Genomic DNA, 12,676 nt, shown 5'->3' on the forward strand with positions numbered 1-12,676 from the left:
CAGGGTCCAACTTACCTCACTGGGTTGGTGTTGACATAAAATGCATATGAAATCACTTTGCAGACCACCAGGAATGGTGGGAATACTTGCATGGTATTCTTATTACCCCTCCTCCACTCTCCCTACCATTAAATGGTTCCATATGTTTTTTTTGAACTCCTGGGTCAATTTTTAAAATAGTTTTCTCTTTCTTTGCTCTTAGTCTGTTGGCTGAAACCCTTTTTTCTCCTCAGTTTACTGCTTTGGTTTGTTGTTTGCTTAGAAACCAAACAATCAAGCTTGTTAAAATCAGCAAGGTAAGTAAGAATACTGTCATTGAATGACCGCATGAGGAATTCTTCTATAAGTAACGTCCATGGACCTGTGACCTCTCTTTGGATAAACAGAGACTTGTTTTTGTTGGTGCTGTTTGTTCTCAGCTCTTGACAGGTGAGATGAACCGCATTAAGGTGTTTCCATCTCTCCCAGCCTAAACCCCAAAGCCTTTGAAACTCTCTCGGGTAATATTTCAACATCTGGACTATGCATCAGGGTACGAAATCTATTTCTTAAATCTGAGTTAACTTCCATTTCAAATATGTGCCTTGACTGTGTTTCCACTTTTCCCTTTATGAAACAGAAGAAGTTTGATGTGTCATGGTAATCATGGCAATGAAAACAATCACCACGTTGTGAGTGCTGACTCTGTGCCAGGCTCAGTGTTTGTGCTTTATGTTCATGATCTGTTTCATGAAACTTTATCTCATCAGAAAGCTTTTTCATTGTGTTTGTAGACATAAAAGGATATGTTTGAAAGCACACGATCATAAGAAATGACTGTTTCGTTCAGGAATTGCTCCACAAATATCTGAATCAGTTTCATTGATCTTTGAACTTTTTTTCCTTTAGTCAGTCACAAACATTTTGGCCCAGCTTCCTCTCCTCTCAACTCGCTTCTGATTTCCTTTCCCTTGATTCTCACTGGTGGGACACTATGATCCATAGGATCACAGGGTCAGAAGAGAAGAATTTCACTTTTAGGCTAAAAGGGGGGCATTCAGGGAAGCCTCGTCCCTAAATGAAGAGTTCCGTCCATGCGTGCTGTTCACGCAGGTACACTTTTTTGAAATGAGACATTCCCTAAGAGAGACAGTCACGCCTGTTATTTTTAGTTGGAACATTTCCGGCAGCCGTAAATAAGCTTGGAACTCAAGCTGGTCTCTGCCATCTTTGTGCCTTCACTACACTTAGAGGCTGCGATCTGCCGGCCAAGGAAACGTGCCCACCGCTCACCTTTAATGGGACGTGCGCCCTCTTAAGTTCCAGGCGGTATTTTAGCTGCTAAGAAGTTGAAACTTTGTTTATGTAAAATGCTCTTGCTGTTGGAAACTTTCACCTTCTTACAGTGTATTTTTCCTCTAGGAGAGGTCACTGATGAAGGCTTTTTCCTTTCACATTCTCCTCACAGTTGTCATCTTTCCTCCACAGGGTATATATGTATGTTGTTTGTATGCAAGTAGTATGGGTTTGACCGTTACTTATCCCTGCGACCCTGGGCTTGCTAAGTTGTTTTCATCTCTCTGGCTTTGTTTCCCTTGCTGTGGGCACTTGCCATAGCCATTTGCAGATATTGTGGCCTTCTGCCTGCCGTGGCCCACGACCCCTGAGGCCTCTGGTCCCGGCCTTGTCAGTGCACGGCCTGTGGGCAACCTGCTTAAATTGCTCCACGCATCAGCAGTCCCACATTTTAAATAGGACAAAGTATCCTGTTCTCTTCCCTGCCACAGAAAAATGGTGTGAGAGTTAATGAGGAAAAATGTTTGCAAAGCCCTTGGGAGCCCCTTAAAGGAAAGTGCTCTCTGTAATTGTTAAGGTGCTGTGCTGATGGCGCATAAGCGTTTCAGGAATGGTCTTACCAAATGGGGTGTATTTTCAGATTAATCAAGTGTCCACAACTTTCATTTCTTTACGTATAGATTCGAAACAGTGTCACTCAGTAGTAAGTTAATATTTTTCTTTCCTGTTATTTTCCTGCATATTACTTATAATAATCCCCAAAGGGCTTTCAACATTATACATGAAATCGATGTGCTCTGCTGACTGTTGCTCTCAATGTGGAGAACTGAAGAGTTACGATGAGCGGTAGTGAATGACTTCCCTGGTCTGAATCTGTGGCCGGGAATGGCAAGTCTGATGTGTTAGACAGAAATACAAAGTACAAAGCAGACACTAGAATTACAACGCTGGGGGAAGCTCACATAAGGCCTTTCACTTTGCAATGATCCATCTTGGGGCTATACGGATGCAGGAGTCAGATAGGAATTCCGTTTCCTTGGTTGAGTGATTTGGGCATGATACTTAACCTCTCTAAGCCTCAGTTTCCTTATCTCTAACTTGAGAATAAGGCAGTAAGTACCCGTCTCGTGAAGGTATTTTGAAAACTAAAGAGATAAAGCACTTAGCACAGAGGATGTGATCATTTCAAGAAAAAATTCAACTGTTTCCTTCAGCACAAAGGAACTGGTGATAAATGAAACCATATGAGAAAGGACTTGGTCCCGAGAGGAAGCCAACTCGAGATTTAAAAGCAATTGTTTCAGATAATCAATAAAGCAAGTGATTGTATTGCAGTTATGCAATTCAGAGTTAAAGGTAGAGTCTCCTCTCAGTTATATGCTAATGGAACGAAGTGGAACTATGAATAAAATGTCAGCAAGCGGCACAGACAGAAGATTTTATAGCAAACAACAACTGAGCTCTGGAGGTTGGAAGCCAGACAGAAACCAGACAGGGAGGCGGTGTCCTTTACCATCCCAAGGGTGGGAGAGTAGTGAAGGCACAGACTTTTCTCCATTTTTGGATGCCTGTTCTCTAAAGAGCCACTTTTCAACTCCCTGTGGAACAGCACTGAAGAAAGATACTGCCAAGTTAGTAGATGCAGAGGGTCTGCCCAAAGTTCAAGTAAAAGATATCCTAGTGGACTGAGCCACCCCAAATCTGAACAGTGATCTCTGTATTGGGGGCTCAGCAAGAATCCATTTATTCTGCTGATTCTTTCTCATTCTAACCAGGCTTCTCCTGGGCTGCAGAAAGGACAGTGAATGCTGTTACTAGGACGTTTTTCAGAAGCAGAGTTTCTCACCTCTCTGTCCCGTTCTCTTGGCCTCTCCAACATCCGCTCTAGCACAATACCCTCCTGTTCAGGTGAGGACAGTGAGGTGTCAGAAAACCAAGACCAGGCGCTTGGGGAGAGAGCAGGCAGCAGGGAAGGAAGAGGGGGTACGGGCAGGGAAGGTGGCTACTGGTGAGGAAAGAAGAAGAGGTCTTAAAACTACAGGTCCTCTGAATGGGGAGAATCAAGATCGGAAGAGAAAATGAAAAAGCTTCCGTGACAACAATGAAAGTGTTGCAGAGTGTGCTTTCACTGGCTGCAGAGTGTGCTTTCACTGGCTGCAGAGTGTGCTTTCCACCAAGTCTAGTTGAAGGAGGGCCTCCACACCTGACATACAGTTGGTGTGACCGCCTGCCTGGCTTTCTCTCCACTTCCTGGGGTGCAATCCAGGTGACAGCCGGGACTGTGAGGCTCTCTAGGGGGCAGTGCCCAGTGGGGACACACTATATTCACAAAACATCTGGGGCTTCGGTGACAACAAAAATATTTTGGTGCTAAGCAGAGTTTTGAAGATTTCAGGGAACTTCATCCAAATTACTTGATTTTTCTTACAAATTAATGAGTAGGGTAGATATTAAAATCCCCAGAAGATGGTATCTTCATTAGAGATGTATTATAACATGCTGAAGGTCACTCAACAAGTCAGTAACAGCTGAGAGTATGACACCAGCCCAGCCAGATTATCTCTTCTCTCCCCTGTTAACAATTTCTTGCTGTCTGGATTATGCTGCAAAATGTAAGATGTTGCTCTAACACATAACATATATGTTCCTAAATGGCTTTGATGATTTTATAAAGTGCTTTCACATAAATTACGTTATTTGATTCCCAGAGCAACCATGTAAGGTAAGTACTATTAAGATCTGTATCTTGTGGCAAAAAACTGAGGCTCAGATTGATCAGGGAACTTACCTAAAGTCTCTCAGCTAGAAAGTGGTAAAACCAAGGCTTTCACACTTCAAACCTGGTACTTATTACTCTGCTGGCTTGATATAGTTCCTAGCCCAAGCTCTATATGAAGATTATCACGTTATTATCTTGATCTGAGTATTATTGCTCTACTGATGACATTGTTATACCAATATTACTGCTATATCTATTCATATCAAATTCACGGCTGAAAGGCTGAGCTTCTCAAAGTAACAAACAAAATGATCACATAGCAGAGGACACTAATGGGCTAAAAACAGTCACCAAGGAATGGACTGTTGATAAGATGATTCAGGAAAAGCTCCAAACATCTACCATTTGTTGGTGAAGAAAAGACAAGTAGGAACACAGATACAATATATTCTCTACCAAATGAACAAAGAAAAAGAAGAAAAGATTAAAAAATTGAAGTCTTGCTGAGAAAATAATGCAGTTATGGAAAAGTGCCTTGAATCAATTCTCCTGGAAAGCATTCTCACATTTTTGAACATTCATTCACCTACTCACTCAACAAATATTTGTTAAGCAACTACATATGCTAGCCATAGATTTAAAGCTGAAAGTCTTAAGATTGCATATTCTAAGAAAGTTCCAGTTACCAGCTGGATAGCATTGCCAGATAAAACGCATTTAAGCCAGTGAAATCTGAATTTCAGATAAACAGTGAATAATTTTTTAGTACAAGCAAGTCACAAACATTGCATGGGACATACTTAGACTAAAAATATACTTGTTGTTTATCCAAAATTCAAATTTAACTGAGCATCCTATATTTTTGTTTGCTAAATCTGGCAATCCTATACCAGTGGCAAATAAATACCCCAATTGCCATCCTGATTGGTCATATGTATGCTCTTTTGTTATACACAGCAAGATAAGAACAAACAGAACGTGGTACCTGAAACATGTTGAGATTCTTGGAGAAAGTATTTAATATGTAAATACGCAGAATATTTTTGCATTACTTCTATGGAGCTACATTGTACAATAGATAAATAACAACTGAGGAAATAGACCACTCATCCTTTTGGAAGTGGTTAGACGTCACTAAAGAAGGATTTGATTAATTCATTGATCAAATATTTATTGAATGTTTATTATGTGTAAGATGTTATGCTGGGTATATTGAAGCATAAGACACATATATCTTTATACCTATATCTACCTATACACATATCTGATTGTTCCTGCTTTCATCGAGTTTACATTCTAATGGGAAGGTGGAAAGACACCCACATACAAGTCAGTACTGTTGGTGCCAGAAGGGATACATTTGCCAGGGTACCCACGCAGTTTGAGAGACTCCACTCGCCTCTCATATGCGAGACAGTTGCTTCCATAACGCAATTTATCCACTATAAAATCAAGCTGGTATCCACAACTCTGGTTTACCTTTTCTAAACACATCGATTCTTATGAGTAGAATTTTGGAGAACAATGGCATGCATCAAAAGCAGCCCGATCCCATCCTCCTCCTCATCACTCAGGGCCTCTAGGGAAGTGTCCCAACTTAGTGTCAATCAGGGCTTATTACAACCCAGATTGCTGGGTTCCATCCTCAGAGTTTCGGGTTCAGGTCTGGGATGGGCCTGAGGATTCGCACGCTACTGTTGTGAGGATCACACTTTGGGAACCACTGCTCCCGGGTTATCTTTGAATTTTCCCTCTTGCCCTCCAGGTCTGCATCGACACCAAGGCTTGTCCTTCTATGTCCTCTGTCTTTCCCTTCCACTCCCATTCCTGTGATTTGTGTTTTTTTCTCTTAAGGTGAGGGGGCAAAGAGGAGCCCTGCTTTGTGCCATGACAGGATGGTTTGTGTTATCTTTGTTTTTCCTCTAATTCTCTTGCTTCAAATATGTCCTTAACTCTTGGTTTCCTTCCTCACAACTTTTGTGAAGCTTCAGTAAAGTGAACTTGAGAAACTCCTAGAAGAGATGAAGTCCTACTGTGGTTTGTTTCAGTGGATATAGTAGTTAGGTGAGAAATTATCTTTTACTCTTAAAAGAATGATTAAAAAGGAAAAAAGAAATTCATATTATGAAGGGAGTTCAAGGGAAACCCAAAGAGTATCCTATTGCTTCAGTATTAAAATTCCACAGAGAAAGGAAGCGCATCAAGATGCTATGATTCAGACGTGGGAGACAGAGCAAAGAAACTCAGGGTCTCTGGGTGGTGGGGGCTAAGGTAATAATGATGATTTTTTTTTTTTTTTTTTAAGATTAAGTAGTTCTTGGCCTTTTAGCTCTCACATGAACCATATCTTTACAGCTACTTGAAAGGCAGGAAAATTATTATTTCCATTTTAAACTCAAAGAAATTGAGGGTTATGAAATTAAGTGACTTGCTTAAGGCCACACAGCCAATTAGAGGAACCAAAACTGAATCCAAATAATCTAATTCCAGTATGATCATCTTTCATTTATGTCCCTACTGTAAGCTTTAGTGTTATAACCATTATGGAACATGCTTTATAACCAGGGCTTCCTTGGTTTTCTAAGGTAGCTTAGCTCCAAAGTCAATATGATGGACTGCTTATTTTGTCTCAGACACTTCCTGTCTATGAATATGTGGATCACTAACATAGAGCTACACAGAATTTTATTTGGAATCCAGATCTCAGAATTGATTCTCCGCAGTTGTTGAAAGCTAGTACCATTTACATTAAACCTTGGAGTTACTGAAATGCAAAGCTAGTTACTCTGCATAGTATTTTGTGATGCCAAGAACTCAAATTTCTTTCCTTTTAGCTCTGTCAAACTACTTTTTCTTGGTAGGATTCTTTTCGGTTAGATTATAGGAAGAATACTAAATCCATCCCTCCTTTTCCAAGCATCCCCAGTACTCTCTAGAATGTTTTTAGACTAACATTTGGACTTTTTGCTCTGGATTTTTATCATTTCCACTGAGCTCCTGTAAAGTTTGGAGGCCCCACTTTTTTGATATTTTCCCAAGAAATTGGAGAGAATTTTGTTTTGAAATGTGGGCCACAGTGAATCCAGGTCCTGAATTACTTCCATATGTCCAGGCTGTCTTGCCTTTTGGAAATGTAGACCAATTGTTTTCAAACTTTGGACTCCTTCAGCCAGAAATAAGCCTTAACAGACAGATAGCCCTTCTAAACTGCCACTGCCAAATAATTCTGGGGTGAAAGGGAAGAGTGTTGCTTCTTTTAAATGAGGCGCTTGAGTGACATATGCACATTATTAATTGTTCCCAGATGTGGCCATGTTATACAAAACCTTCATAATTTACTTAGGACCTTCGTAGTTTACTTGAGATCTGAAAGCTACACTTTGAGCATAACTTGGATTTATAAAATAACTTTACTTGCAGCTTTTGTATCTACTTTGTCTAAATCTGCAAACCCATTGCTGGTTTTCTCACGGGCAAATCTAGTTATTTGGGTTAACCACACAATCCTTTGGTGAATCCATTGGATAAATGTGTTTATACGCCAGAAAGATAATTTTTAGTACTACACTAAAAATTTTATGTTGCAAATTTAAAGCCTATTTCAATATGTAATCTAACAGAATGTGTGAATTTTATATTCACTAGGTCTACTGGAAGAGACGTACAGAAGGGGAGAGTAGAAACGTTTATGGATCCAGACCAGCAAAGTCAACTTGGGCTAAGAAGACACTTCCACAAATGGTCCCTTTTTCCCCTAATCCTCAATACGATAGTTTGTAAGACAGCTTTTCACAGAAGGAAAGGTCATAAACTATGTGAAAGCACTCTGTAAATAATAAATTGCCACATAAATAAAAATATTACTATCTGATTAATTTACCAAATAATGATGTTACCTATACCACATAGGAAGCTTCCCTTGATTGATCTCCAGGTGTTAGTGCATTTACATTTACTCCAATCGAACTTAGTGACCCACCACTACCTGATTTTCCCCCTAAATTCAGTAGGGTCACTACCATTTATTCGAAAGTGTGAAAACTGTCATCTTTAAGAACAACTGATTTGCATAAAGGCATGTACATGGATTTATACAATGTGCTAACTTAAGCTGAACTTCAAGAAAGACAAAGTCTGGTTTAAGAAATGTGCTATTTCAATTGTTCACTTTCCTGTTCGGTACCTTGTCCCAGTGTCTGTTGCTCTCCCTTCCTTCTATTTCCCAATTTAAATTTATCTGCTTTATGTTCTATTCCCTAGATATCTGCTAGGTTATGTATGTAAGAAACAACGTTGCTTCGAGGAACTAATTTGTTTTCATGTATTATAATTTAAGTATATAACTTTCCCCGGCAACTTATCTGTCATTTAACAGGGGCATTCAGGAACCAGAGATTTACCAGAAGAGTAACTCTCACAATAAGAATTTCAAATACAGTGATGGTCATTGGGGAAGGTATTTTTAGGTACAAGAGAATCTATGTGAAATCATATCACATATGTGGTCACTTATATGCAAGAGCATCTGTGGAGTTCTCACTTCTGTCTCTGTCCCATTATGGAGCTAGGAAACAGCGCTGGCTGAGAGGTCAGATCTTAGCTCCAGCATCATAGAATCCAGGGATGAAGCACCACCTCGTTCAACTACTCACCTGACGATTGAATCCCCTCTACAACATTCCTAGGAAATCATCACCCATTCGCTCCTTGAACATCTCTAATTATAGGAACTCACTCCCTTGGAGGCAGTCTATCCCATCTTAGAGCAGCTCTGACTGTCAACAAACATTTTCTTTTATTTAATTGAAAGAATCTCCTTATAGCTTCCAATCATTGGTCCTATTCTACCTTTTGGAGCCAAACAGAAGAAGCTTAAAGTCTCTTCTCTCCCAACCATTTAAATAATGCTAATAGTGCTAACAATAGTTACCATTTATAGGGCGATTATTATGTGTCAGGAATTGTTTTAAGAAGTTCACATATATTAATTCATTTAATCCTCAGAGTGGCACTATAAGAAAGATGTATCACTATTATCCCCAGTATATAGACAAGGAAAGTGAAGTAGAGAAAGGGCAAGTGATTTTGCCAAGGTGCAAAGTTCCGTGCTGGCTAAGTCTGAACTCAAACCCAGGCATTCTGGCTCCAGAGCTCCAGCTTGGCTAAAATGTTATGCGGCCCTGAAGCTCAAATACATAAATACGGCTCACATGATGCCCTGAGTCTTCTCTTCTCAGGCTGAACATCCCCAGGATCTTCCACCATGACTCAGATGCCATGGCTTCCTGTCCATTCCCCATCCTAAGCATACTCCTCTGAGTGTGTCCCACTTAGTCTATCGTCCCTTTAAAGGATAGTATCTAGAACAGACTGTGGTCTCTATATGTGGAAAATAGAGACTAAGCAACAGAAAATAGTGTCAGTCTCTCACTCTTCCTCATTTCAGGGACCACAAATGTAGCTTAAGCTTGCATCAACCTTGTTGTGGCCTCTTCAACCTGATGGTTCGTATAGAACATACTATACACCCAAACCCTCATCCCTGCTGATATGACTTCAATCTGTAAAATGAGGTGACTGGAGTATATGATCTCTAAGGACTTTTTCACTTCTAAACACCTAGGATCAAAGAATGTATTACAAAGTTTACTGTATTTAAGGGACATTGTGCCTACAAATTCTTTATCAGGCTTTCCCATTTGGCCCTTCTCCATAAAGGGTTTCTGCTTTTGTCTTTTGGTGGCAGAGCGCTTTGTTCCTATGATGGGGGCACAGTTGGGGCTTCTACAAGATGGCTTACAGTGGGGTCTCCTTAAAATCTGAAAGATGACTCCACACCTTTCCTTCTACTGCTGGCCTGCCCTCCCTGCCCACAGACCTCGCACACCCTCGCCCTGCTGCCAGGCCTCCAGGGGCCTGGCACTCACCTGTGTGGACGAACATGTGCTTGACGTAGTTCTGTTTGGCGGTGAAAGTCTTGTTGCAGAGAGTGCACTCATAAGGCTTTTTTTCGCCCTGCCCGCTGGCTGTGCTGTGGCTGGCAGATGGGGCCAGGGGCTGTGGCGCTGGCAGCTGTGCAGTAAAGGTCGACAGGCCGGGCTGGGACACTGTCACAAACTGGGTCTGCTGGCCTGCCAGGGGCTGTGGCAGGCTGAAGAGGAAAGGCTTGGGGCCACTGCCCGCGGGCTGGGTAGTGAAGAGGGCCGGCAGGTAGGTGTTGCCGGCTGTGCCAATGACCTGCGTGTTGCTGGTCAAGGTCAGAGGCATCCTCAAGTTGCTGGTGAGGGTTTCTGTCTGGCGTAAGTAGAGCTGGGTGCTTGGCAATGGCTGCCCGATGGACGTGTTGACCGAAGGCTGCTGCAGGACGCTCTTGTCCGAGCTGTTGCTGACAGTGATGACCGTGTTGTCCATGTCCACTTCGTTGCTTCTTTCCGGGGAGGAGGCACCTGTCTCTAGTTGGTGTGGCTGCGGGCCGCCCTCGGCAGGGGCTTCCGGAGCCTGCTCTGGTTGGGCAGCTTCAGCCTGGCCATCTCGCGCCGCCCCGGGCCCAAACTGCTGCTCCACCGAGTCGGGCTCTGTGCCTATGGAGGAGCTGACGCCCGAGTCGAAGCTCTCGCCCTTGGGCTCACTCTCGGTGCCCTCGGCCTGGTCGGTGTCTTCCGTGCACTCCTCGGATTCGTTGCGCTCCAGGATCTGCACCCTTTGCTGCCCATAGTAGTCGTAATCGTCCTCCATCTCCTGCTTGATGTGGATGTTGCCCACTAGGGTCTGGATGCGCACGGGCCGGGGCTGCTTGCGGCAGTGCGTGGTCTCAGGGGTGGTGGACAGGTAGCGCTCCATCTGCTGTGAACGCTCGTGGATGCGCGTGATCCAGCTGGGGTCTTCCATGTGGTGGTCGCGGGGTAGGCCAAGTGCAGTCTCGTGGTGGCTGACCACCGCCCCGCTGTAGAAGGAGCGCTCGCCGCTGCCGTTCTGCATGGAGCACGCATAGAGCGCTGAGTAGATCCTGTCCACGCTGTGCTGCGGGTGGCTCTGCAGGTAGCCTGACTCCGTGTCGCTGCTCTGGCCCGATGTGCCTGACTCGGGAGTGCCCCGCGGCGTGTCTTGGCCCGAGTCCTGGATCCCGGGGAACACATCACCCACGTTCTGTGACACGATGCGCGTGCACTCATCGATGACGGTTTTGATCTGCAGGATGCTGGCGGCCGTGAGGATCTGCAGGGCTTCTGACTGCGAGACGCGCAGCACGCCGCTGTACATGAAGTCAATGAGCTTTTGCACCGACTGCACTGACACCACAGACGGGATCTCGATGTCACTGTAGCCCAGCAGCAGCTTATCTTGGAAGAAGGGGCTGCCGGCTGCCAGCACGCAGCGGTGTGCCCGCAGCATGCTCCCGTGGATGCGTACCGTCACGTCACAGAAGTGGCCACGGTTGCGCTGCTCGTTGAGGGTCTCGAGCACGGAATTGCTGAAGTTGTGAAGGTTGATGCTGTGAATGCGCTCGGTCATCCCCTTGCAACTGATGTCACCTGCACAGCAATAGAGACACAAAACAGGGCGTTGGTGAGAGGTAGCTGACTGCATTCCTAACACCCAAGTTTCAGATGGGTAAATCTCATGGCTCTTAGAAGCATCCCCCTTGCAGATACAAGCAGGCTGTGTGGCAAGGTGGACAGGCTCTGCACCCCAGTCAAGCTGTGAGTATGATGTCCTATGGGAACAAGGCCTTGAATTTTGTCCTAACAATGTGCCAGCTATTTTAGGTATTGAATCCATATTAATCCCCTAGAGCTTCAGCCAGGATTGTCAGTTGAAGTAGAGAAGCCTAATAAACAGATGGGTCATTTGCCAGCTATTCCTACAACTTCAGCAAATAAGAACTGGAAGGCAAATGGAATATTTATTCTCATGGAACACTCTGCTTCCACTTTAGACAGGCCTAAGCCCAAGTCCTTTGGGAAAGCTTACATTTTATCTGAAATTTACATGTTATTTCAAAATTTACTAAACTTCCTTATTTTATGAATAGACTGCAACAATATTCATAGTTAAAAAATAAATTTCCTTTGTATTAATTTATATGGCATATTCCCCAAATCCACACCATGTATGCAAAAATTCTTGGAAAATTCAACCCACACCAAGATGTCCACCAAACAGCGGCTGCCATGTTTTCCAGCTGAGAGACGGGCTCTAGAATGCAATCTGCTAGCTACAGGGGCACTTGCCCGCTGCCTTCCGTATCTTTTTGTCTGTACTCTTGTTGTCGTCTCTGACAACCTGTTTGAGTATTCTCTAGGGTGCTTAGATGTGATACGGTGGTTTTCTGAGTTTTCCGAAGCTTAATGAAGAAGGAATGTTAAAAGGGCCAGAGACGGCAGTGTTGATCTGGGAGACTAGAGAGCACCAGGTGATCATATTTATCATTCAAACTGGGCACCTTTGAGAGTGAAGGGAGCACTGTTAATAATAGGTTAGGATGGCAGGAGTAAACCAGGAGTAAGATGTGTGCTCACCCTAGGTAATGGGTGCTCTATGTGCTTGTTAGAGGGACGCATCAAACAGCTCCCAGTAGGAAGGCAACAGTCAGCTATGTGGAGGCTGTGGGTAGCCTGACCCAATGCCACCCTTATACCCCAAGCTGTGCAGACAAAGGATAATGTTGGTAACATTTGGATC

The 12,676-nt window shown here is 43.5% G+C and overlaps 1 protein-coding gene across 29 annotated transcripts in view; it reads right to left on the minus strand.

Moving 5' to 3' along the window:
• The window catches only part of ZBTB20 (zinc finger and BTB domain containing 20), a 770,585-nt gene that overhangs the window by 25,741 nt on the left and 732,168 nt on the right, over nucleotides 1-12,676 (minus strand). For all 29 annotated transcript variants that reach the window (XM_046659181.1, XM_046659174.1, XM_046659197.1 and 26 more), the window contains one exon: nucleotides 9,922-11,526. In XM_046659181.1, the coding sequence (XP_046515137.1) occupies nucleotides 9,922-11,526 (1,605 nt within the window). The remainder of the gene's footprint in view (nucleotides 1-9,921; nucleotides 11,527-12,676) is intronic.

This window comes from Equus quagga, chromosome 4, assembly GCF_021613505.1.
Source record: "Equus quagga isolate Etosha38 chromosome 4, UCLA_HA_Equagga_1.0, whole genome shotgun sequence".
Classification (NCBI taxonomy): Eukaryota; Metazoa; Chordata; class Mammalia; order Perissodactyla; family Equidae; genus Equus; species Equus quagga.